We start from the raw sequence: 24,554 nt of genomic DNA on the forward strand, positions 1-24,554 counted from the left end.
ATTACCATGCATGCGCTGTCTGTGATGTGTGTTGGTGGCTTACTGGCCCATCGCTATAGCTGGCACATCTGTGCTGAGAGCATCCAGGGCAGGCAAGAGGCTCTCGTGGGCAGACAGTGAGGACAGAGGCTTGAGGCAGCCTCCATATGCAGGAGATCACTGGAGCCCAGTATAAAGGGCTCAGCAGGTATTTGAAATGAGTCCAAACTAAACTGCAGCTTCAGTCCTAGTATTTTCTCTTCCTTGACTCTGCAGTTGCTCTAAAAATCAAAATACTTCCCCCTAAAGGCCCCACCTTCCCATAAATGTGCCTCTCCCTCCCTGTCCTCCCAGGTCTTATTGATCAAGCGCCACAGACGGTGGCTGCAGTTTGAGTTGCCAAGTAGGGCAGATCGATAGAGAGTTGGTATGGGATTTTTGGCAGCTGGGACATATATTTGTCCCTCCTCCCCTCCCACCACCCCTCCAGGAAACGGCCAGCATCATAGTGAAAGCAGGTGGAGCAAAGCTCCGTCCTTCCACTTTCCTCACCTTCTCCTTCCCTGTCCTCCGTGTGCTGCAGCCACCGGGACTGGAGGGCTCTGCAGGAGCGTGTGTGAGGCCGCAGAGAGCACGCAGCACACGGTGCAGGAGTGGTCCACTCCCCTGTGCTGGCTCCACCGGCCCCTCATTGCTGTTTACCCTTTGCAATGGCCAAGTTCACCCTTTTGTATACGGGGGCAGTCCTGTGGGTCATTCTGGTGTCCCCAAGAGCAGGATTTGGCCTTCATTGTTTGCACAGTCCTTTTATTTGACAAGGGCTTCTTCCCTGTCTGGATCCAAAGTAACTCCCCTCTGCCCTTCTTTCCTGCTGTGGCCATCAGTGCTGATGTCACCTTTCTGCAGATGGGGAAAGCAAGGCACGGTGACATGGAGTGGATTCCTGGAGGCCAGAGAAGGAGTCAGTGCTGAAGCTGGGATTAGGGGCCGTGTTTCTGGCTGTCCTTCACCAGCACTCAGCCCCTTGGCCGTGGACCTGGGTTGGTGCTTCTTCCCCACTCATGGGGCTGCCCAGGGCGCCCCATCTGTGTGTACCCAAAAGCTGTGGGCGAGCTTCCAGCATGAGCTGGGAGCCAGTGGCAGAGGGGAGCAGTGGGGGAGGATAGGGGTGCTGTGCAGGTCCTGTCAGGGGAGAGCGGTTAGCTCTGCCTTAAGATGTCCTTAACCCTTGCCACCCCTCCTGGCTGCCGAACCTCTGACAGGTGCTGAGCGCCGCACACAGTGAAGTTAATGAAATGAGTATTTCGGGGAGGGGGGAAGGGAGGCTCTGTACTGCACCCTGGGGCCCTGGGTTTATTAATGGTGACCTGCCATTAAAGACTAAAGTGCTAACCTGGTCATATTTAGCAGCTTTCAATGGTATCCCAGTGGCCTCCGCCTGCAATATCAACTCCTGCCTTCCCCCGGCAGCCCCAGGCCGGCAGGAGCTGACTCCAGAGTTTCTCTGCTAGGATGAGTCTGGTGGGCAGCACTAAGAAGTCTCTGTGCTGCTGCTGCCAGACAGATTTCCACCCCCTCCTGCTGCTCTGAGCAGCCTCCCCCTCTTACTGCCAGGTCTTGCCAGGGAGCACTTGGAAAAGAGGACCAAATCCTGGCATCTTCCTTTACTCAGACAGAGCCTGGGGGTCACTAGGAGAGGGAGACGTGCCAGTGTGAAGCTCACAGGTTTTGGCCATGAAGGAGAGGCATACTCAGGCTCTGCAGAGTGCTTCCACAGAGCTCTCTGAGAAAGCACTGGCAAATTATCCCTCCATCGTGGCAGGCTGGGAAATGAGGCAGCAGCTCTGCCAGACCTGATTAAAATAGGACTAGAGGCTAACAGCTTCAGGTCAGAGCAGTGCTCTCACTGCTACTGTCCCTCTTGCTCTGGTCCAAGAGGGACTTGGAAAACCCAGGCATGGGGGGCAGTCCCCCAGGGGATGACAGCAGTTGGACATTGCAGTGACAGGCACTTTAGAAAGATGCTGGGGGCTGCTGCTGGTCCAGGCAGGCATCAGTGTTAGCAGAAGAAAAAAAAAAGCCCCAGAGTCTCCTTGGAGCTGATTCTGCTCTTGATGCCTCCCCAGAAGCAAGATCCTGCTGTGCTCTGTGTGCCAATTGAGATTATTGCCTTCCCTGATCATTTCTTCCTGGATTAAAAACTCAGCACAGAGTATTTTGCCCTGTGTTATTCCAGGATACCCATTAGAAGCTCTGTGTGGTGTGGACCCTGGCAGAGGGATCGGGGAATCACGGGCCATCTCCAACTCAGGCTGATCCTGCTGCTCAAGATGGGAGGTGGAGATGCACCTGCCCCCTCACACCTCTGTTTTGCCTGGGGTGAGGGCATGAAGACTGAGGCCATCAGGGATTTTCCTCTCTCCAGCAAGCCCTGTGAGGCACAGATCCCTCGTCCTCACAACCCTGCCCTTCATGTGGGCACGTTTGTCAGCGTGGGCTTCGGGCCATTCCCCAGCAGAGCCAGCGAGGGCAGGGGCCTTGTTCCAGCAGAGCTCCAGCCCTCGCAGCCTCCCAACAGGACGAGTGCCGGTTTGGCAGCCAGGCTGGGGGCAATCCTCGCTCTCTCGTTTGGCTCTGTGCCCCACTTGATCCGGAGCCAGGTTTTGCTGTAATCCCTACATCCTGTTGCAGGTCCTTAATCAGCTGGAGCTGGCCTGGAAAAAACCCAAAAACCCAAACCCCAAACTGTTGTGGTTAAATCTCCCCACTCCTGGGTGGTGGGGAGGAGTGTGCAGCAGCCTTCCCTGGCACCAGGAGGCTGGAAGGGCTGGGAGAGATTGCAGCTCCCTTGCTGCGGAGAGAAAAGGATGAGCGTGTGTTTCTGCTGGGGGTCTCCGCAGGACCTGCTAGTTGCTGTTACCCAGCGAAGGGGATGGCGCCGGGTTTGAGGCACTGGTTCCTCCTGTTCCCCCACCACCAGCACAGCTAGGGATGCCGCCCCTTCAGCCCTTGCTGGGTAGGCTTGAAAACTCTCTGGGTTGTTGTTGAGTTGTTTTTTTTCCCGTTTAATGCATAGAATAACACTGATGGGTCTGAACAGCTCCAGCCAGGCGACGAGGGGAAAGAATAACAAGCTCCTGAATGTCAGGCGAAATTATGGGCCATTGCTATTTAGGGTGAGTCTGGTGGATTTAGGGCCTCTCTGTTCTATTGTCCCAGCTGCTCTGAGCATTGGAGCAGGCGAGACACAAGTCGGGAATTTTATTGCAGAGCATGTGCCGGGGAAGGCTGGTTCTGAGCGTTTCCGGAGCTGAACAGCAGCAGTGGGGGTTAGGGGACAGTTTCTGTTGGAAAGTTGGTGCGATGTGATACTGGGAGGGGGTAGGAGGCTGGAAGTCCTGGATAAGTGGTCATCCAGGAGAGAAGAAAGCCCCTTTGCTTCCTGCTCTTTGTCAGGATTCAGCTCCAGATGTACATCAGACTCCCCAAGCTAGCGTAGCGTTGGTCTCTATCATCAGCCCTTGGCTGGCCGTCTGGCTGCGGCTCTCCGCAGGAGCTTCCCTGGGCAGACTCTGCTGGTCCCCGACTGCATCTGGCGAGCACACTGCTGCTCAGCCCCTCGTCTTCTTGCCCATCTCTTGTGAAGCATTCAGGGAGGTAGTTTGTACGAAAGATGGTGCATAAATGTGTGCGTTGGATGGGGATTAGGGGTTCTGGTGCCTTCTCTTGGATTGCTTTTGGCTGGCGCTGGTGATGTAACCGGGGCTGGCACTGCGCTTGCACGGCCTGCCAGGTACTGGGGGGAAGGGCCAGATGAACAGCATAAGAGAACATGGAAAGGATGAAGAAAGTGTTATATAGATAGATGTGGGTCGTCCATGGGAAAGTGAAGCCTGCAGGAGCCGTGAACAGGGTGTATCCTAAGCTTCCAGATTTTGGCAAATATGTTATGTCCCATGCCAGGGTGGGGAGGAGTTGCGGAGAGTAAGAAAGCTGTTCCTGCCTGGCTGTCTTCACAGGCATGAGGCTCGGCAGGGTAAATTCTTTGCTTCTTTGGGGCTCTTTTTATTTGACCGGATTAAAAAGCCTATTTGAGTTTCTTAAACCATTTAATCTAAAATCCCCAGGTAGATGCGCCACTGGATTCAGTTTTAAGCTTATAAACAAAATAGGTCTGTGTTTGTCTTCTCTTCGTTTTGTTCTGAAGAAGCAAGGGTTTGACCTGTCCTCCTTGGAGTCGGGGGGTAGTTGGGCTCTTGGGCTTATGAATCCCCTTGAGCTTTCTGAAGGGCGGGAAGGTGCGGAGACCGGGGTGCTGGTGGGACCTCCTGCAGCTCTGGGTTCGGTGTGCGTGTGGCCTGGGCAGCAGCGGGAGGAGGGAGAAGGGCCGAGTTCCACTGGGCAGGTTAAATGACTGAGGCAGTTCCCAGGGCTCAGAACCTACATGGAGTGCTGAGCGTATGTAAAATCCCATTAAGACCACTGCTCTGCAAGGTAGTGTGGGGAGATGGGAAAGGAGGAGGTCATAGGCAATTGGAGAAAATGGGAGGAAAGCATGCGTGATCCACTGGAGCGGTCAGGGTAATTCTTTCCCGTTCCCACAGCCCTTTGAGAGGAGCTTGTTCTCCTCCTCTGCTCCCAGCGTGCCCAGCTCCTGCCAGGTGTTCCTCCCGCACCCGTCCTCTCCACCTGCTTGAGGTTCTTGTCTCCTTTCCAGTTCTGTATGGCTTTATTGCTGCCACTCCCTGCGCTTCTGAGGAGGTTTCATGGACATGAGACCGGTTGGGACTGCTCTCAGATCAGCCCAGAATGGGACAGTTCATGATTTGTGTTTGGAGAGAGGTGCTAACGATGCCTACAGGAGCTACAGGAACGTTGCAGCTCTGTGGTCCACAGTGTCACGTTTCTGACAGTGGCTAGTGCCAAATGCTCTGAAGGAAGGTACCAAACCCCACAGCAGGCAGATGTAAAACGATCTGCCCCTGTGCCCCCTCGATATCCTTTCCATGTGTCCGGCAGAGACAGCTCGAGTTAGTGATGCCTGCGTGCCTGTGTGGGACGACAGCAGCAGCGCTCGGCCCAGCCCCAGTGGGAGAGGTCCTGTCCCCGGTTCCCCGGTGCTGGCAGCCGCAGCAGAAGGGAGGCCAGCTGCCCCATGCAGCCGTGGAAATGCTCGTTGCAGCGCGGCCGTAGGAAGGCCACGAGGGCAGGCTCTCCTGCTCGCCTCTGGTGGTCCTTGCTGTGAGCAGAGAGGCCTCCCGTGTCTGGGGCTCTCAAGGAGATGCTGTGTGAAGGGGGATGGTGGCAGGACTGTATCCTTCTCCCCCCTGCTTCTCCCAAGGAACTGGGGACAGACAGAGGGACAGGCATCTGTCCGATGGCAGCTTGAACGGGAGGGAGCCCTCTTGGCTTTGCCAAGGGAGCCTCTTTCTATATGGAAATGAAGAATTTAGGCTAATGGAGCTCAACCATCTCTAATTTTGCGATGGCAGGAGGATTTTGATTGAAAGTAATTAAGCAAGCTAGCTGTAAAATTAATTAAAGCAAAAGGGGGGGATTTTTTTATTGGATTGGATAGCGATATAGCGGCTGTCAAATGGGGGACGGATGGGGGTGACCTGAATTCTCTGCCCTCCCTCCTCCCACTCGGGACGTTTATGTCACTTTAATCTCCTTACAGCGGCTGGTGTGCATTTGTTTGAAATAATCAAGGAAATATGGTCAGAAATTGTCAGCTTTCAGATCTAATTTACCTGACAGCCCTGCGCGGACCAGTAAGCCTCTGTGTGCGTGTGTGAGAGCGTGTGTGTGTGTGGTGTATGCGACTGTGTGGTCGTGGAGGACTCCTTGTCTCCCTTCTTCCCACTTTTTTTCATTCTGTCTTCTCTTGATTCCTAGCAAAAATACTTCTGACACATCTGGGACCACCCAGCACCTCGCAGGAAAAAAAAATAAAAATGTTTGAGAATTTTCCTGTGGTCCCTTCTCCACCCCCACCTTCCCATCCCTGCCTCCTCCCAACCTGCCGCCTCATCCTTGCACCATAACCAGCTTTAGGGTTTAGGCAATATAGGATTAGGGGAGGTGGCTGTAATTCTTTATTCCAGATGGCTGGCAACTGCTAAACCCACTGTCACAAGTACTGAGTTACAAAAATACTTAAATTAGGCCCTTTGTTTCAGCCCATGTCCCTGCCAAGCAGGTCTCCCTATGTCCTGCCGGCAGCTCAGCTTGCATGGAACAGGTGGGGGACTCTGAGTCAAGACTATAACGATGCTGGGGAGAGTCTTCTCCAGACTTGCACCTATCTGGATTCCCTTGCTCAGCACCATCTGCTTGTTTTTGCCTTTAGCACTTAAAGAGAGATCCTGCAGTAAGAAAGAGCTAGGCATGACTTGGTATACATGTGCTCACTTAGCAGGTGACAGTCCTGATCCGGGGACATATGAAGGCTGCAGCTCTCATACGTCTTACTGGGGGGTGAGTGCTCTTGACAGAGATCCAGGTTCCCCCCTCTGGACCTAATCCTGCAGGTACCTGGAGACCTGAGCTCAGTGTACTGGAAACTGGGGAGGGAGGGCATCTGCTATAGGGCCAGTGTTCCTCAGAGCTGCCCTGGTGCCTCACATCTGTCTTGCTAGGTTGGCTCTTAGGGTTATTATTTATTATTTATTATTGTTCATTAAGTGCTGACAGAGTTGGGGCTTTTGTTTGTTTTGTTTGGGTCTCCCATTTAGCGGCCTTCGCTGAGGCAGACTTCAGTGCCAAGACCTCAGGCGCTTTTACAATTACAGCCCGTGATCCTATTGTATTGTTTATGTAATGACTCTCAATCCCAAGGGATTCTGCAGCCTTTCTTAGACCCAAGCACCCAGCACCTGGCAGGGAGAGTGCAGGGCAAGTGCTGGCCCCTGGTGCCAAGGAAAATCTCTGGGCTTTACATGCTAGGGGATCATTAATACGTAGGCAGATGAGGCTGGACCTTGCTGCAAGGATCCACATGCAGGGAAGTTGATTAAGCTGCTTCAGGAGGAGGAGCGGATGATTCATCCCTGCCACGGCCTGTGTGGTTGCGGGGTATAGTGGTGGCTCAGACCTGGTGCTCTGGCTGTTGGGTGGCTGCAGCCCGCCAGTCTGTCGCTGATACAGTGAGCTGAGTGACTGGTTTGTGGGCCAGTTTATGTGACCAGTCCCCTGAGTGTCCCAGAGCATCCGGAGCCATCTCAGCACTAGAACTGAAACTTTCAGTTTGTTAAGTAGATGTGTGGAGGGCACCTCGCCAGCTCTGTAACCTGCTGGACATGGGTAGGACATGGTCTAGTCCATGACCGGCTGTGTGTGGCTATGCTGAGGTGGGTGATGAGCTCATCACCATGATTCCCTGGTTTAATTCCAGCTTTGCCACTGATTCACTTTGTATCTGTAGCCATGCGAATGCATAGCTTTGTGCCAGTGCTTCCTCATCAGTATAATGGGTATAATTAGGCTTCCCTGATTGAAGATAGCACTGAACGCTTAGCGTGCTGGCAGATTTTTTTCTTTTGTTTCAAAGTCCTTTCCAAAAAAAGGGGGTAAGACCTGATTTTAGAGTGCTGGTTCCCATATCGTATTTCAAATATATGGGGATTAAAATCTCTGGCACTATCAAACCCTTTCCTTGTGGGACAGGTCTGCTGTGAAGTGTTGGTTTTCCATAAACCTACCAGAAGCATAGTTAGGTGAAGACTTAAGTCCTTCTGAGCGCTCAGTCTCCTCTGTATTCGGCAAAATACGGGAGTTGCAGGATGTGGCACTGCTGATTTTCTGTGTTAATTACAAACATAACAGAATTTTAATATCAAGAATAGTCTAAATAATTTCATGGCCTGTTAACCAAAAGAGAGCTTGAGTTCTGGGATGTGGACCAGGCTACCACTGATAATGGTATCTAGTCAGGGGTGTCTGGAAGAAGGGCCATGCTGGACAGGATGCTGGATAGGATGGGTAGGAGCTGGCTGCTCCTGTTTCCTTCTGTAGATTGCAAGACCAAATGATTAAGAGTGCATTAGATAATTTTCTAACATAACATTCCCTACAGGCAGTTACTGGCATTGCTGTAGAGGCATCCTGAACGACGGTGTTGGAAAAGGAAGTGCACAGGACAGTCATTCTGCATTGTGAAAATGTTTGAGACCCCCATGCAAAGCTGTGCTCTGTTCTGACTCCAAGTCTCCTCAGACATGGCCGAGGAAAATGCATGTGAGTGCTAACCTGGGGGCACCTTCTGTTCTATTTGTACCTGCTTGTACCTGTTCAGCACACCTCCCCTCTCAAGCACTGCCGCTCTCACTGCAGATGGGTCTGGAGATCCAGGAGCTAGAAAACATCCTGTGGTTGGGTGAATGGGATGAAATGTTCAGATTTGGGTGGTGTGTCTTTTTTCTCTCAGTTTGGCGTGAGTGGCAGTGGGAGGGCATAAGCTCAGTCCTCTGGTCACCGGCGTGGTGTCAGCTGGGAAAATAATTCTTCTGAGCTTAGCAGAGTGATGTTAGCATAAGAGCAGTCAGAGAGGGATCAAGCCTAGCAGGTCTGGAAGAGGAGAGCCTCAGCGCTGGTCTGAGAGTGTCAGAGATATGTGACACATTGATTTTGCTTGCTTGTGCTCAGGACTGGAGATGAGCCACTCATCCTCGGTCTGTGGGGCAGGAGAGTCCTTCAGAAAGCAGACTGGCAGCTCAGCTCCCGTCAGTTCAGAGAAGCCACGGGAATGTGCAAAGGGATCCCCAGGAGTGAGACATGGCAGAGACACCTGTATCTGCCTTTCCTGGGGAGACACTTCAGGCTGTGGAGCTGCTGAATCTCACACAGCATCTTGCTCCAGCACTGAATCCTGGCTGCTGTTCTGTGCATCCAGCTGGCTTGGGGCAGTGAAGGGAAGAAAAAGGCAGAGCCAGCGACTCAGCTGATCGGGGGTTTCAGGCAGAGGTTGCCTTGCCTGACTTGTGATGGATTCGGGGGCTTTCTGTAAAAACTGTCTCCAAGGGCAAGTCCGAACAAGCCGGTTACTCTTAATTTCCTGTGGAGGCAGAAAAGCCACCGAGAAAACAAAACTGCTGCAATAGAAGGTTTGGGGATAAAAGGGCATAGTGTTGCTGGGCAAACAAGACTGTGTTTGATGATATATCTGTCATCCCAAATGCCTCCCTGGCAGCGGGACCCAAGGACCTCATGAGGATTCAGGACAGGCTTTTGGGAAGACATCCCCAGCAGTGAAGTGGGATGCTGAGTGGGGCATAAGGCAGTGGGGGAGGCATGGAAAGCTGTATGTCACACTTCCAGCTCATCTGCTGGGGCCCAGTTAAAACACAGGTGTAATGGAAAAGGGTGTCAGTATGTCTCCCACTCAGCCTCTCCCTTCCCCCTTCTTTCGATCTCATGCCATCCTGGGGCATGCGAGTTTATCAATTTACACCAGAATGCAGTAAAACCACTGAGGTTGCCAAGGTCTTGGTTTCATTAATTCTGAACCCTGATATGCCAGCCCCTTGCTCTGGCACTCGTTTGCAGGGCTGTTGCTGCTAGTGCAGGGTCGCCTCACAGCTTATTAAACCAGCACCTTTGAAACCTACACTGAATGCATAGAATCGCTTAGGTTGGAGAAGACATTTAAGATCATAGAGTCCAACCGTAAGCCCAGCACTGCCGAGTCCACCACTAGACCATATCACAGTTCAGATTCATAACATCAGATTCTGCCATGTCCCTCACTCCCCTAGAAAACAGCTTATTAAAAATCACCATTGGTAATTGCCTGGGAAGTCATATTTTTAGTGCTTTCCTTCCGTTCTTGGGAGTTGAGCTTTCTCCTTTCCCAGACCATGGAGTAAATCATGACCATCCTTGCTATTTACTTCAGACTACAGAGGACTTGAAAATGTTCCTGTAGGGCCAGTCTGCGCTCAGGAAAGCCAGTGGATCCATCACAGTTGTCTTTGGGAGGGAGAAGTTCTGCATGATGCTGAGGGTTAACAACTCAAAGGCAGTGATTGCCCATCCTGGGCACGAGCTGCTAGCAGCTGCAGTGTCAGCAGGGACCCTCAACCCACCACTGCTCTGCGGTTTCAGTGCCCACAAATCCCCCTGGTCCATGGTGGCTGGAGGTGACTTCTTCTCCCAGCCCTGGTGGAAGAGAGAGCAAAGGCTGAGAAATGGGTTGCTCAGCAAGCGTGCCTGTGCGTCCCCACAGGGACCCGACGGTGTTTGTGGTGGGAGGGCAGTGCAGGAGCAGCAAAGTAGTCCCAATCCCTTGTCAATGTTTGTGTCTTTTTGCATGTTGGTGGATATTTGTCAGTAAGTGATAGTGCTGAGCTGGATACCACTGAGCTGCTGGAGGCAGAATGAGAACTGTTGACTTTGAGGAGCTTGAAACGTGTCTTTGGTGCTGGAGGGTCTCCTCATGCATCCTTGCAGCAGTGGGGCTGCTCCCCAGCCCTGGTGAGAGCCACACTGCTCCCCAGCTGGGCTGGCCAGCCCAGAGGCTGTGTGGGAGAGGGCTCAAGGCAGCGCTCCTGGAGTTCACGCTGCACAGGAGATACACCCTTACGGAGCTGTCTTTTTATTTGCAAACTGAGCAGTTGTACTGGAAGAGATTTAGCAAACATGGGACTGCACAATGCTATGTGTACTGAGTCACACATCAGGGCTAGAGCCAACTAGCACTGTGAGCTACTGAGGCAAACATTTGAGAATTGTTACAATAGGCACCAAAAATATCTTGAAGTGAGATCTTTCTGCATCGCTGCATGTTGGGTAACAGGGAGGGCTGACAGCCTAAGCTTAAACTCTACCCACATGCTCTAGAGCTCATCCTGGGCAAGGCAGGCAACTGGGGTGGGAACAAAACAGAGAAAAAGCAGTTTTGCTCCTAAAAAGGGAGCCCTGATTAGCCAGTTTCACATAGACTGGAAAGGTTCTGCTCTGGTGGGGGGACAGGGTTGTGGTCCTGCACAGCGAGTTAGGCTTTAGTGTTTGGCCCCGTGCTCCTGGCTGACTGCGTTTCAGGGCAGGATGACCCCAGAGTTACTAACATGTTGGATCTGCAGCTCAGAGCTCCCCACACCTGCACAGGGCCAGGGCAGGACCAGTGCCTACAAGATGTTTTCTCCTGTCTGGTTTTGAAGCTCCCAAGCAAGGGGGCTGCTCTTGAGGTCTCTTGTAGAAGCTGTCCCTGTTGCAAGGTTTTCTCAGGGGGTTGCTCTGTGGTCGTCGTTTCCTCCCTGTCACTCCCTTGTAAAGGAGCTACTTCCCCAAAGCCCAGGTCTGGTTTCAGAGACGCAATCCCCCAAACTCAGATCTTGGGGGCTTGTCCAAGCCATCTCAGCAGAACTGGAGAACAGGCAGTGGAGGCTTTCAGTGCTGCTGGTACATACTCGCGCAGACTGAGCGCAGGGCTGGTAGTGAGCGCTGGATCTGACTCAGCCTCCTGCCAAGTGACCTTTCAGCATCCTTCCTCCAGTCCTCCCATACCCTTCCCTCGTGTCCTGCAGCCTGCTGCTCTCCGCAACCCTCGTGTGGGCTGGGATCGCACCTCGGCCTCGCCGCGGCCCCTTCCTGGCTTCGAGCGCTTGCTCTCTCCCACTGGTTTTGCAGCCGTTTTTTCTGCCAGCGCAGGGCACTGAAAAGTGCTGGCACTGCCAAAAACCCTGTGTGCACTACGACTCCCCAAACATCCCTTTATTTTTATTGTTCTGTTAATTACTGTTTAAACTTTAATAAGTCACTTCGTCAGGAGGGGGGACCTGCAGTGAGGTTTCTGTGCAAACACTGGGCCCGGCAGTGACTCTAGTGTAACATAACCCTTTATACAATGTGGGAATGTTTAGACTGTAACAGAAACTTGTTATTTTAATGACAGTTAAAGGGGGAAAAAAAAGAACAGAGCGAATGAAAAAGGGAAGCAAGTTTGTTGGGGAAATGGCTCATCTCAATCTCTCTGTCTGGCCTCTTTTCTCTTGGCTTTAATGATAGCTGGATAAGGAGGCTTTATGGCTTCTGTTGAAGCAAGTCTTGTTCCCAGAGATGCCCTATACAAGGCAATATGTCGTCCCCTCTGTTCTGCGGGGTAAGGCTAACAGCAAAGAGATGCTGATGGAAGCAGCATGGCTTGATTTTGCTCAGAGGCAGCAGCAGATGCCTAAAGCCAATTTGAGCTCAGTCTAATTATTCTGACCCACACAAGAGACTTTCCCCTTCTATTCAGAGCTTCTTCCACTGTTAAGTTTTTAAGTAGCTATGCTGAAACAGATGCTGGCATGCCATAGGTAAGAGGGTCCAACATCCCATGGAAAAATGGACCTTGAAGCTAGAAAATGTTGCCTGATTTTGACTGGTCACCACTCAGAAGAAGGAACCATCGTGGATGCTGAGTGAGGGAAAGGGGGAGAGAGAACCTGGCTCATACTCTCAGCAGTGGGAGGGTAGAGGGTTTGCAGACATCCTCGATTTTAGATTGTGACTGTTGACATCTGTATTGCTCTGAGGTAGCAGAGGATGCCCGTGCAGCGGCTGATGTCCCTGCATCACAGCACTGAAGTCACCTCCAGGTTTGGCTTGCCTTGTCTATATTTAGCACTCACTATAGACAAGACCATATAGAGTGATATATATGATCTGAAAACCTTCAACTCATGCTGACCTCTCTGCTGCTACAGCGAAATCCCCAAAATCTGTACAGTTTGAATGTGGAGTGACGCAAGGCCGGGAGAAGGGAGCGCTCCCACCTTATCCCTGCGCAGGTTTTGTGTTTCCCTGTCCCCAGGCTGGTCCCTGGGGTGCTGGTCCCCGGGCAGCCCAGCTTTCACTGCCAGCGTGGGTGGTGGGCCCGAGGGACTGAGGGAGGAGAGGTGTGAGGGGAGTCAGGGTACGGGCTGGAGCAGAGGCTTGGCAGATGTTGAGGAGGAGGAAGCTGGGATGGTGTTGGGAACTTGGGGGAAGAAAAGGGGAGAGTAACAGCACACTAGGGCAGCTGGGAAGGGAAGGGGGACACAAAGGGCAAAACTTTGGAGGGGAGGTTAGGAGGATGTGTGGTGTAAGGAGCACTGCTGGAAGAGGAGCCTTTCATAGCATCGAGAACCTTCCTCGGGCACCAGCGCACTGCCAGGACTCCTGTTCCTCTGTGCAGAGACCCTCTGTCCTCTCTGCAGAGTTTCTGATCAAAACAGGAGCCTGGGGGACTTGCACCCCCCTAAAGCTTTTTGGTGAGGGCGAATGTAGGGTGGAGCGGGAGAGGATGAAATCATGGGCCTCCGGGGGACTGTTTTCCCAAGTGGGTGAGCGTGCAGGGAGCAGGCCAAAACGGTTCACGCTTTCCTCGCCCGCTGCTGGGGTTGTGATTGTTATTGATTGGGTTTGCTGTTCTCGGCACTTTGTGTTTTTCCAGCTGAGCACTGGCTGCCCCTTGAATATTTTTTTTTCTTACCTCTGCTTTAGTTCAAACACCCACAGAGGTTGCAGATGGGGCAGGTGTGTGCCCAGCCCTGTGTGGCGGGGGTGAGCCCGCACCGGGGCTGCACGCAGTCGGGAGCATGCGACGTCTGTGTAAGGTACCACTAACATGCAAGCCTGCTGTCAGTAAGATTAAATTCACAGGTCTGTGTTATCTCTGGAAGTGTGTCATACAAAAAGGTAAAGGAACGTGCTCTTGTAGAAAAACCAGCGTCAGGGCTTCGTGTTGAAGCACATAATAGGAACATGCACAGGGACTTCCCACGCTTGGGCATGTATAATGTATATCTGGCTCAGGGTGCATAAGCTTCAACCTCAAAGACAGAGGGCTAAGGGAACTGCTAGCTGGAGAAATAGTTTTATTTCATTTCCAAGATATGGTCATGACTTTCAGACCCTGCCGAGCCCCTCGTGTTGACCTGCTCTCACACCAACCGTGTGGTCACGTCCCTCCTGTGCCTACTCATGGGGCCAGTGGCAGGAGCCGTCCCTTTAGGAATGGCATTTTTCAGGTTCCTCTATGAGGTTGAACATGTCCCAGCTGCAAAAATAACTAGCCTATATACCCTGTGGAAACAGGAGCAGCAGCGACACATCTGTCTGGTCTGGGCAGAGCCAGCTTGTAACTAATGCCCCAAAGGGGCATCGAGCGGCTGCAAGCACTTGTCAGTGTGGAAGCCCCACATGGCGACCTCTGGGGGGGACTAGCCCATCGGAGGGGCAAAGCTTCATGGAGGGCAGAGCAACAGATACCTCTGGGCCTCTTGTAGGACCGGTGGGTTCCAGCAAGACATTAATATTGACTGGCTGCTCTAGACCAGCTGCAGGGCATGCAGGCTGCTGGCGGGGCGAGGCGAGGGGCCGAGGCTGGCACTGCTGGGCGCCCGCGTCCCCAAGAGCAGCCCCAGGCTCTGCCCCCCCCCGGCCCCTGCTCCTGCCTCCCCCGTGGCCGGTGGGGTCACTTTGGTTGGAGAGCGCAAGCTGAGCTCAAGGATAGAGCCCCCTGGACGGAGCCAAGGAGCCACTGTATAAAAAACGCTGAGGTTTTCCTTTTCTGTACAGCGCGTTTCCCTAAATTGCCTTTGACTGTGTGCATCGCTAATGAAAGTTTATGCCCTTGTTAGAAGGACAGGCAGGTCCGTTCCAGTTAGGGCTGGGTCTATCCTTCTGCCAACTGCCCTCCCCAGCACACACACACGCTCGCTCGCTTGCTCGCTCTCCCTGGTGAATAAGTGGAGGCTGTTATAAAAAAAAAAAAAAAAAAAAAAAAAAAAAAGAGGAGGGGAAAAAAATTTCCATATTTGTGTAAGTTGCTTTAAAAGCATTTTATCATGTCATAAAAAAAAGGAAAGTACTCTCGGAAATTGATCCTGCACACGAGCCCATTGGACAGAAGGACGTCGGGATGTTAATGGCTATTTTGCTCCAGGGTGGCTTATTAAAAAATTTATACATAAATGCTTAAAATTGCATAAATTATTTAAAAAAAAAACATAGTAAGCAATTTGCAGTCCCGATCCACTTTTCCTCTTTTTCTTTCCCTTGTCATCCTTTTCTTCCCTTCTTTCCTACAAAAAAATTCCTTCCCCCTGTTCTCACCCTTGTCCCCTCCCTGTCTGAAAATGTGATGCATCCAAAATTACACACGTATGTGTGTAAAATAAATATGATTTTAAATGTGACCCGCCACTGGCCAGTGGAGCTGGCTGCGAAGGGGAAATAAAAAAAAAAAAAAGAGGGGAGAAAAGAAAAGAAAAGAAAGAAAGAAGTTTGGATATGATGAGTGTTTCTCGCAGGCGTGGAATGTCACCCACATATCCTGGAGATTGTACTGGGGAGGTTTATGATGGTTTCCCATTGATTTGTTTCCCCGACGCAGCTGCCGACCTCTATTGAGGGACAAACATAATCAGCACTGACGCAAATTAGATGGTTATTCGTTTTGAAAATTGACAGAAAAACAATAAAAAAGATGAAATGCTCCCAAATCAATAGATATAATGAAATTCAAATAATCCGAGAGATGAGGTCTCCATGGCAACTGATAATGTGGAAAAGAAAACAATTTAATAAAGGACAGACACACTTTGAAAACAGATTGGGCAAAGGGAAGGCGGGGGGGCGAGGGAGCAAGGGGGGCCGTGGGTTGGGTGGTGGTGGGAGGGGGCAGCGGGAGGAGGTGGTGGTGGGGAGCCGGAGCCGGCTGCCTCTCCGGTTGGTTAGCGGTGCTGTAGTGAAGGATCACTGTCCATCCCAAGGACGCTTGCCATAATTAAGAGAGGCTTTCGGTCCAGAAAGTGCAGATTCAGGTTTTAATACACAAAATTATTTCAGGAGCACTGAATCGGAAAGTCGTTTGTTATGACCTTCCTGAGAGGCCTGGAGCAGGGCATGTTGGAGGCGCGGCGGCTGAGCCAGCTGAGTTATGGCATATTTGTGTTTTTATAGTGCGGAGGGGAGGGGGAAGGGGGGAAGAAGGTTAAACAGTATTTACAGCTCAGTTGTTTTCAGAAAGGAAAGAGAAATAGAGTTCATGAAAAGATGCGAGTGGAAGCGAGAGAGAGAGAGAGGGAGAGGGAGAGATCCCCTGCCCGGCACAAACACTCCGCTGGGACGCCAGCTCCAATGAGACACTCACCGATGCTCTTTTTGCCTTAAGGTGTGAGGTGCAGACGGGCTGGGGGTAAAGAGGGGCTCTGTGGTGGGATGGGGAGTGTGGCTGTCCCTGCTGCCAAGTCTGTCTGCAGGGTCCGGCTGGGAGCCCACTGTCTTCTCACTCCAAGCTGCAGAATAAACTAGGCATGTGGGCTTGTGCTGAAAGCGTGCATGCGAGTGTGTGTGTGTGTGTGTGTGTGTGTGCGTGCAGGGTGCTCTGCGCTCACACGGGTGGCTGCCTGTGTGCGTCTGCATGTGTGGCTGCTAGTGGGCTGTATGTATGTGGGTGCTCTCCGCGTGTGCAGGGCTGAGCAGAGCTCGGTGCATGCGGGTGTGCGCCTCTGGGGAGGTGCATATGCTATATATCTGTCTGTATTGCAGAGTGCGGGTGTAACACTTGTACGGTCACAGGTACATTGACGTTTGCATGCATTAGCATGTGTTCTGTGTGCATACTGTTTCATGAGCACATGCACGGGCATGCAGTTGCGTGTGTTTGTGTGCTGGGTCATGCGTGCCCCTGCATGTGATAGTGCACCTGCATGGCCACGTTTCTATACACGTGTGTGTTCCCACTGATGGGTGTTTGTAATTAGTGATAGCACTAGCGCATGGATGGGCTCACAAGGACAGGAGAGATAAGAAGATGAGCTCTAATGACCAGAAGAAAGAGCAGCAAAAGGCAAGATGGAGAATTAGTGTTGGTGTGAGCACTGGGTAGCGTGGGGTGAGTGCCCGCACAGCCCGACCAGTGGGGTTCCTCTCCCAGCTCTGACAGGACTGCTGAGTTAACAGGCTCGGGGATGACCCGCTGCTTTCATGCCAGAGCTCAGCTCTCCTCTGGCCAGACTGAGCCTTTGCCACACAAACAGGACGGACAAGCATTTCTCCTAACCACATTGCACAGTAAGGGCAGGTGACAGGCATCTCCGGGGATTAGAGAGCCCTGAACTCCCGGTGCTGCATCTGATGGGTGCCTGCTTTGTGGGTTCACAAAAGACTCCCGGCCCCACTTGGGGATTACAGAAACCTCTAAGGGACCTGAGTGCCCCCTTTGCATACCAAGCCCAGAGCACTTTCGCCTGCGCACACACAGCTCAGGCAGCGGGGCTGTGGGGAGGACATTAACACAAGCTGGACAGCTAAGATGCTTTGGTTTGCTCTCTGTCATACAGCTCTTGCTGAGGTCTCACTTACATTTGCGGGCTAACACACTGATTTACTTTGCAGGACCTTGAAAGACCACAATAATGAACTTTTTCTGGCACTGTGTTTCTTAGTGATGCATCAAGCATTCAGGCTCCCAACTCCCATTTAGCTCCTGACTTCCCACTGCAATTAATTAGGGGTCTGCATTCTTTGTTGGGTCTGAGCTTAATAGTGCTGAAAGGGATTGCAAATTGCTCTTAAACTGCCTACCAACTACCAACAGGGTTTGGAGGGACCCTTTGTAGGAGGTGGCTCACTTAACCCCTGCCCTTGATTAGGGATGACTCTTGAGGCCAGCCTGAAGCCGGAGCTGCTCTCCACTGACTCGGGTCACATTGTGTTTGGATTCTCTGTGAAGTAACTCATTAAAGACAGTCACCAAGAGGGACTGATGAAACTTTGAGCAATTCCCTTCCTCATCTGCGTCCTTTAAGAGACCAGTTGTCTCTCCCAGGTCCTTTTTATTCCCCCAGCATCAGGTACTCACAGCTAAGTCTGGTTCCCTCTCTGCCACCTCGATGTCTCACCGCACCCCCTGCCCCATCAGCGGGGTCTGGGCAGCGTTTTGGAGAGGCTCACACCTTGGCCTCTGCCTCATTCCTGGGGAGCTGGCTCCCGCATGGGCTGGCGGGCCCTGCTCCAGAGGCTTTCCCAGACCTTTTTGCTCTCCACCAGCCCTTCTCTCCCTCTCTCTGCATCCACCATGTCCTCCTGGCACAGCACCCAGTGCATCTACAGAGAGGTGAAGTTTGGCACCGTGTTTGCATTTAGTTGCCCTGGCAACGTGTCTGGCTTCATAGGGAGTTTTCCAAGGGCCACAGCTAGCCTGCAGGGACCTGGTGGTGATAAGCTATTACTCTTCACCCTCCCTTTTGCGTCTTTCCTCTTGGTTTTCTTCACAACCTGTGGGGAGATTGATGGCAGGATTGTGATGTAGATGTTAGCAGTTCTGGTTGATTTATAGAGTTACTTAGGCTGAGTGAGGCCACTTAGGCTCATCTGGATAGTAAACCTTTTAACTGGACTGAAAAATTAATAATAAATAAATAAATAAGGCAAGAAGGAGAAACTGGATCAGAAAAGCTGATCCTCTTGGCTTTATGTTATCTGAAAGAAAGACTCTGAAGACAGAAGGCTCTGAGGGAGCAGCCCCTCTCAGCCTGGGGAGCAGCGAGACCCTGCTCTGAGAGCTCTGAGAGCAGGTTTTTGTGGGACCAAGAAGAGGAAACTGTTGAAATGTCTTATCAAAGATCCTGCATTGGCAGATGAACTAGAAAGTTGGCTGCATGACTCAAGGGACTTCTGAGCTTCAGACTACCCTGAATCAGTGCTTTTCCTCTGCTGTTGAACTGCAGTAGCACCTAACATTGCAAGCGAGATACTGGGCCTGCTAAGCTAGGCAAGAAATCTTTGCCCAGATGGCTGACTATCTGAAGAGACCCAGCAGGTAAAGGACAGAAGGGCAGCCTGCCTGATGCTGTTTGCCCAAAGAGAAGGAGCAGGTCAGTAACAGAGCAGGGAGCAGAACCAGAGTTTTGACTCCTGTTACTCCCTTTTCCCCCTCTTCTTTCCACTCTGCTCCTTTCGTTAATTCTGGAAGTTCCCTGTGTTACTTGTGTGCAGAAAAAGGGGCTTGTTTCTTGTCTTTTGAAGGTTCAGGGTACGTGAGTGCAGAGCGTGGCAAAGGGAAGGGCAGAGGAATGGAGCTTTGTCTCGGCATTCAGGGGTGAGCAGCAGAGCCGTAGTGGCTCTCAGAGTAAGGAGGCTGGGGGTAGACAAGATCAAAGCACGTTTAGGATCATTTTTGAGATCTGCTCAGGAAAAGGTTCAGACGTGCGTTACTAAAGAGCTGTGAAGAAGGATTAGTCCTGTCCTTGCTCGCAGTTGAACCACTTTCCCCACCAGCTGTGCCAAATGCTTGTGAAGAGCTGGTCGAGCGGCGGCAGAACAGGTCAGCAGCAGGTGAGAAGGCAGTGTCACAGAGGAGAGTGGTGCGGTGCAAGGGAGTGGGGCCAGTGTGGAGGCTGTCACGGTTCAGCCATGCAGGCGACAAGGGCCCCGAGTGGGGCTGAGCTGGGGTCGGGTTGAAGACGGGTTCCACGCAGGCTGGGGTGGTGCAGGTGAGCAGGTCTCTGCAGTGGGAGAGGGTCAATGCAGCAGCCGAGGCGGCAGCGCAGTGCTGAGTATTAGCAGGTGTCCGTCCTGCTCTGCTGCCTGCCAGCCGGGCTCGGCTCTCCAGCGGGGACTCTGCGGACTCTGGAGGACTTTGAGTTGCAGCCCATTGCACCATTGCAGCAAAGAGGCTGTGCCTGGGCTGTGCTAGGGCCAGCTCACTCCTAGTGTGAGGTCTGTGCTGCCTTTCTCTCCCTGGCCAGTGATATATGGCATAAATTAGGCCTCTGAAGGGGGATACTGCATCCTTAAGAAGAAATATGTCCTCATTTTTCTTAAACACCGTTTGCACTGAGTGAAATGTTTAGAAGGGACGCTGAGGGATAACTTTATTTCTTACTAGGGAGTTCAGAGCCGTTCAGTTAAACCCATAAAACACTGGGAGTAGGGAAGCTGACAGCCTGCCCGTGCATTAGAAAAGCCATTACTCATCTAGGGGAAATTCACCCCATGCCGGAGCCTCACGTTACCAGTGGGGTGGTCCAGGGGAGGACACAGGATCATCTCCCATGGCCATCTAAGGGGTCAGTAGGATGCTCAGGGGTTGAAAAGACTCAGTAACAATCCAGCACAGTGACAGAGTGCTGATACAGAGATCTCAAAGCACAGAGTAAACATGGCTGCGTTCATCCCGCTGGGTGGGCAGTCATCTTCATCCCTTCTTCTCCTCCTCCTCCTCTGCAGGGGGAAACTAAGGCACAGAAAGCTGAGGAGACTGATGGTTACACCGTGATTGGAAACCAGGCTGGAAGCCAGCATTCCTGGCTTTTAACCCCCAGCTTAAATCACTAGAACCAAATTCCCTTCCAGAGCAAGGAGTCTTAAGTCAGGAGCCCTGACCCCCTGCTCCGTTTCTGCCGCAAGGCCATGTTCCCAGGGAGGCGTCAGGAGCCCTGGCTCCACCTTCATTGCTCCGACGTTCAGCCCTTTCTTCCCAATGGGATTTAGAAAATCCGCTGGAAGACAAAGGCAAGGACTTGCAGGTGGCAGTAATGGGAATTCCTGTCTCGGATGATGGTTGTTGGTGCAGTGGGCTGCGTTACAGGTGTGGCTGGGTGGGCTGCTGCTCTTGCACAGGCACCTGGCCGGTGCAGGCTGCCATCGCTCCCCCGCAGCTGGCTGTCTGAGGGGACAGGGCTGCAGGCACCCAGCATCGTGGTAGGCAAGGCATCAGCCACCAAGAGGGTGGTGACTTTCTATTTGATATTTATTTTGGAGGCTTGACACCAAAAGATTTAATATTTGTTGGAAATGAGAAACAGTTCTCAAATGAATTTGGAGAGCCTGGGAATTAATGTCAGCCACCCTCCCCTCCCTAAACACCCCTCCTCCCCGTCAGCTCAGGCCCCCCCTTTCAATTTCTGAAGCCTGCTGATTTGAATATTTATAAATATCAGTAAATTATTTATTGTAGCAATCTGCTGTGCCATTTCACCAATCGCCGTTAACACTTTAGGGCTCGCTCTTCAGGAGGACGCGACTGGAGAAAACGGGCACCTGGGGGCTGGGAGCGTGCTCTGGGGAGAGGACTTTGGTGCCAGGGCACAGCCTGTGTGGCTGTGATGCCAAGAGGGGCTGGCTCTGTATGTGACACAAGAAGAGCTGGGGGTGTTTGCAGGAGAGGATGGGGACCCTCTGTGCCCAGTACTAGGGGAGACTGCAGGGGGACACAGGGAGAAGACGTGGCTGGAAAAGGAGGCTTGTGTTAGCGGGGGAGGGCAGCAACGGGGACAGCCTGATGGGGTGGGCTGTTCGCTGCAGCACCCTTGCAGGCTTTGCCCTGTGGTGCGCAGGGACCTCGCTCTGGCTTAGTGCTCAGCACTAGCCCTCTCGGCTTAGTTTCTGTTCCCTTGAGGAGGAAAATTTCTCTCGGTTTCTCCTGTCCTGTTCCCCTCTCTCCATAATTACACTTCTGCACTGAAAATACACATCATTGAGAGATACTGTGGCTGTTTCCCATTTGGGAAAGAGGGGGCTCCCCATGTTCACGAGCTGTTCTCTGGCGAAACCCTGGCGGTGGCACCAGAGCAGCCAGGTGGCAGGGTGGGAAGCAGGAGCAGCCTGGCTGGCCAGCAGCCCCAGTGCAGGGCACCAGCATCTCTAGAGCTGATGCAGCTTCCCCCCTCTTTCAGGATGACTGCTGTTGGTCGCAGCCCAGTGCGTACACCGCCCCTCACTATCACCAGAAAATTACAGTTTAACTCTGTAGCTGAGAAGGTTGAGCAAAGGGAAGCAGGACAGGCTTGCTGAAGGGAACCGGTGCTGGTCTGTGCCCATTTGGGCCAGGGTTGAACCAGGCTCTGGGAGCTGGAAATAGGGAGAAAAGTGGCCTCTTGTGCAGCTGGAGATGCCAGTGTGGCAGGCAGGAGAAGGTCAAGCAGTGCTGAACGCAGGCAGCCTGCACTCTGACAAGCGCTGGCCACGGGGACCAGAGCAGAGTCCCCAGCTTTTCCTCCACAGTTTATAGATGGGTTGTGTGGGGAGCGCCCTCACGGCTATTGCAAAGCAGGGAGTACAGCTGGCGGTGCTTCAGTAAGGATGCCCTGGCTGCTCGCTTCGTTTCTCCTCCCCCGTCTTTGATTCTCCTTCTCCTCCCTGCCCAGTGCTGAGCTGGAGCCTGTCAGGTCCGACGACGTTCTCACTGAGGGCTTTCCCCGGCTTCACACAGACACACACAGGCGGGATCCATGCTTGCAGGGCAGAGGAGGTTGTTAAAGAGCCTTTGTGAACTCCCCAAGGTCAGCCAGAAGAGACAGCATCCACTAATCCAAGGTCATTTCCTGGGCTAAAAGCTATAAAATGTTTTATTGATAAACTGAAGAGGGGAAAATATACACACTACATCCACTCGCACACACTGTGGCCATGCCTGGGCTGTTGCTGCCTTCGCCTTGGCCCTGCCTGGGATAACACACAAGTCTTCGTGCTGGAGGGGCAATGTTTTCTGGAAGGGGCTGAGTGTTTGGCTGCCTTCTCTGCCTCTTCCCAGCGTGTGGCTGGGCATCGCCAGGGCATTACTCCAGGGAAGCATGTTCCCAGTGCCCCAGTGGCCTTCTGCTGTGAAGGTTTGGCTCCATCTTAGGGACCGCAGCTCAAGTGTGGAGAGGCTCTGGTGTGCAGCACCCTCACCCCCCCTAGCCCAGCAAGCCGTGCTGCTCACCCTGTTGGGGCTCCTGGGCAGACTGGAGTCTCTCCAGTCGAGCTTGCACCACAGTGGTTAAAAAAGAAAAGGACTGTGCAGCATGTTGGCCCTCCCCCCCCCCCCCCCCCCCCCCCGCCCCAAATAATGCTGTTAATAATTAATCGAATGAGAGCTTGCAGCTCCTGGAAAGCTGGCACTGGGACCTCCCTCTTGAACGGAGCTGCTCAGCTGGGCTTAAAACTCTTCAATAGGAATATGAAAGCTCCATCTGTTCAACGTACCGGGCTCTCTGAAGTGACAGTGCGCTGTCCCTCCCCAGCCAGCACCCCTCTCCCCGCAGCACGGGCCCTCCTGCCCCTTGTCTCCTACCCCTCCTCAGCCCCTGCCCCCTCCGGCGAGGGTCCCCTCTGCACCCCTGGCTCTTCCCATACCAGTAAGCTCCTGCCGCACAGCCAGGGCCCCTTCTCCTCCATCTATGCCAGCTGGTTCGTCCAGCTTCCATGCGCCCCTTTTTCACAGCCGGGACCCTTTCTCCCCACTACCAGCATGTGCTTCTGCATGGACCCCAAGCCAAAGCCAGACTTCGGCTCTTTTCCTTCCCCTACAAAGCCAGGATTTCTCTTTGCCCCTCGGCTGGGATGCCCTATTTCTGTCTGTGCCACAAAGCCCTTTGTTCCCACACATGACGTGCCCCCCCCGCAGCCCCTCTTCTCCCTTGGGCGGGGGCAGAGCCCACCTTGGCAGCACCCCACCGCGGAGTTCATGGGTGAGAACGTGCAGCTTCGGGATGGTGTGGAGGGAGAGCGGCTGAGGCTGCACGTGGGGCACTGGCAGCACAGAGGGACCAGGGAAGGAGGGGCAGTGGGGGCAGCACCCTGGGCTTGTAAGCAGCAACTGAAGCGGTGACAAGGCAGCAAAATGGCAAGGCGCGTTTTGTCCTCCTCCTTGCCAGGCCTGGGTCCAGCAAGCCTTGTCTTCACAGGGAGGTTTGCTCTCACGATGCCACGGCGCTGGGTGCGGAGCGGAGGGAGCCGGTGTCTCCTCGCAGGGTGTTGGGAGGGGGCAAGCGGAGTAAACTCCCAGTGGCATTGTTTTCAGAGGAAGTGCTCAGTGTAAATAGAGCATGTGGGAGAGTTTGTCCTGGGCAGAGATGAAAAGTCCGAGTGACAGGCTCAGGTTATAAACAGCTTCCTCAGATTGATGTGAAATCAAAACATTTCTATTTAGACGAAGAAAATGAAGGGGGATGTTTACTTAGCCTGGAATCTTTAAACAGTGCGATGGAGACACAGGGTGATTTGGGGTGGGGAGCTCGGCCTGGGGGAAAGGAGCCTCTGCCTGGCTTCAGGGATCCCCCGGCCTGGCATCCCGGCCTTGGGCAGATGCAAGGGTCCCTCATTCAGCCGCTCAGTTCCTCTCCCTCTGCCCCAGTGAATGAAGCACAGATGCTCTGGTCCCCTCTGGCCTGATGGCCATCTTCAGTGTTTCTTTGTAAGAAGGGTTGCCCTTCTGCTTTAGAAATTGACAGGCTAAAAGAGGGGAACAGAAAGGCTGATAGAGGTAACGCCCCTCCCGTTCCATAGAAAGGGAAATAAGGCAACGGAAAGATAAAATTATGTGTCCGGGCTTGCGGAGAGTTGGTTGCAAGGTTGGCAGAAGCAGCTGAGATTTCTGATTCCGTGCAGCTGTACGTGCACAGGTGGGATGGGTGGAGATGTGTAAGAGCCCTGGTACTACAGAGCAAATCCCACCTCAGGAAGGTCTCTGGGAGGATTGGTTTTATAGATCAGGGAAAAGGTGCATTTTGAGAACTTGCTTTATTTCTAACTCAAACTTTAAGAAAAGATTCTCAAAATGTTAAAGAGCAGTGTTGCTGTGCTTGAAAAAAATCCTGAACACAAGGAGAAGGGACAGG

The 24,554-nt window shown here is 52.8% G+C and overlaps 1 protein-coding gene across 7 annotated transcripts in view; it reads left to right on the forward strand.

Annotated features, from left to right (window-relative positions):
- CASZ1 (castor zinc finger 1) overlaps positions 1 to 24,554 on the forward strand; it is a 208,143-nt gene that overhangs the window by 128,904 nt on the left and 54,685 nt on the right. For 2 of the 7 annotated variants that reach the window (XM_027802272.2, XM_055704051.1), the window contains one exon: positions 8,057 to 8,217. The exons of the other annotated variants lie outside the window; for them this stretch is intronic. In XM_027802272.2, the coding sequence (XP_027658073.2) occupies positions 8,199 to 8,217 (19 nt within the window). In that variant the 5' untranslated portion in view covers positions 8,057 to 8,198. The remainder of the gene's footprint in view (positions 1 to 8,056; positions 8,218 to 24,554) is intronic. 7 annotated transcript variants of the gene reach the window in all.

Source organism: Falco cherrug, chromosome 3, assembly GCF_023634085.1.
Source record: "Falco cherrug isolate bFalChe1 chromosome 3, bFalChe1.pri, whole genome shotgun sequence".
Taxonomy (NCBI): Eukaryota; Metazoa; Chordata; class Aves; order Falconiformes; family Falconidae; genus Falco; species Falco cherrug.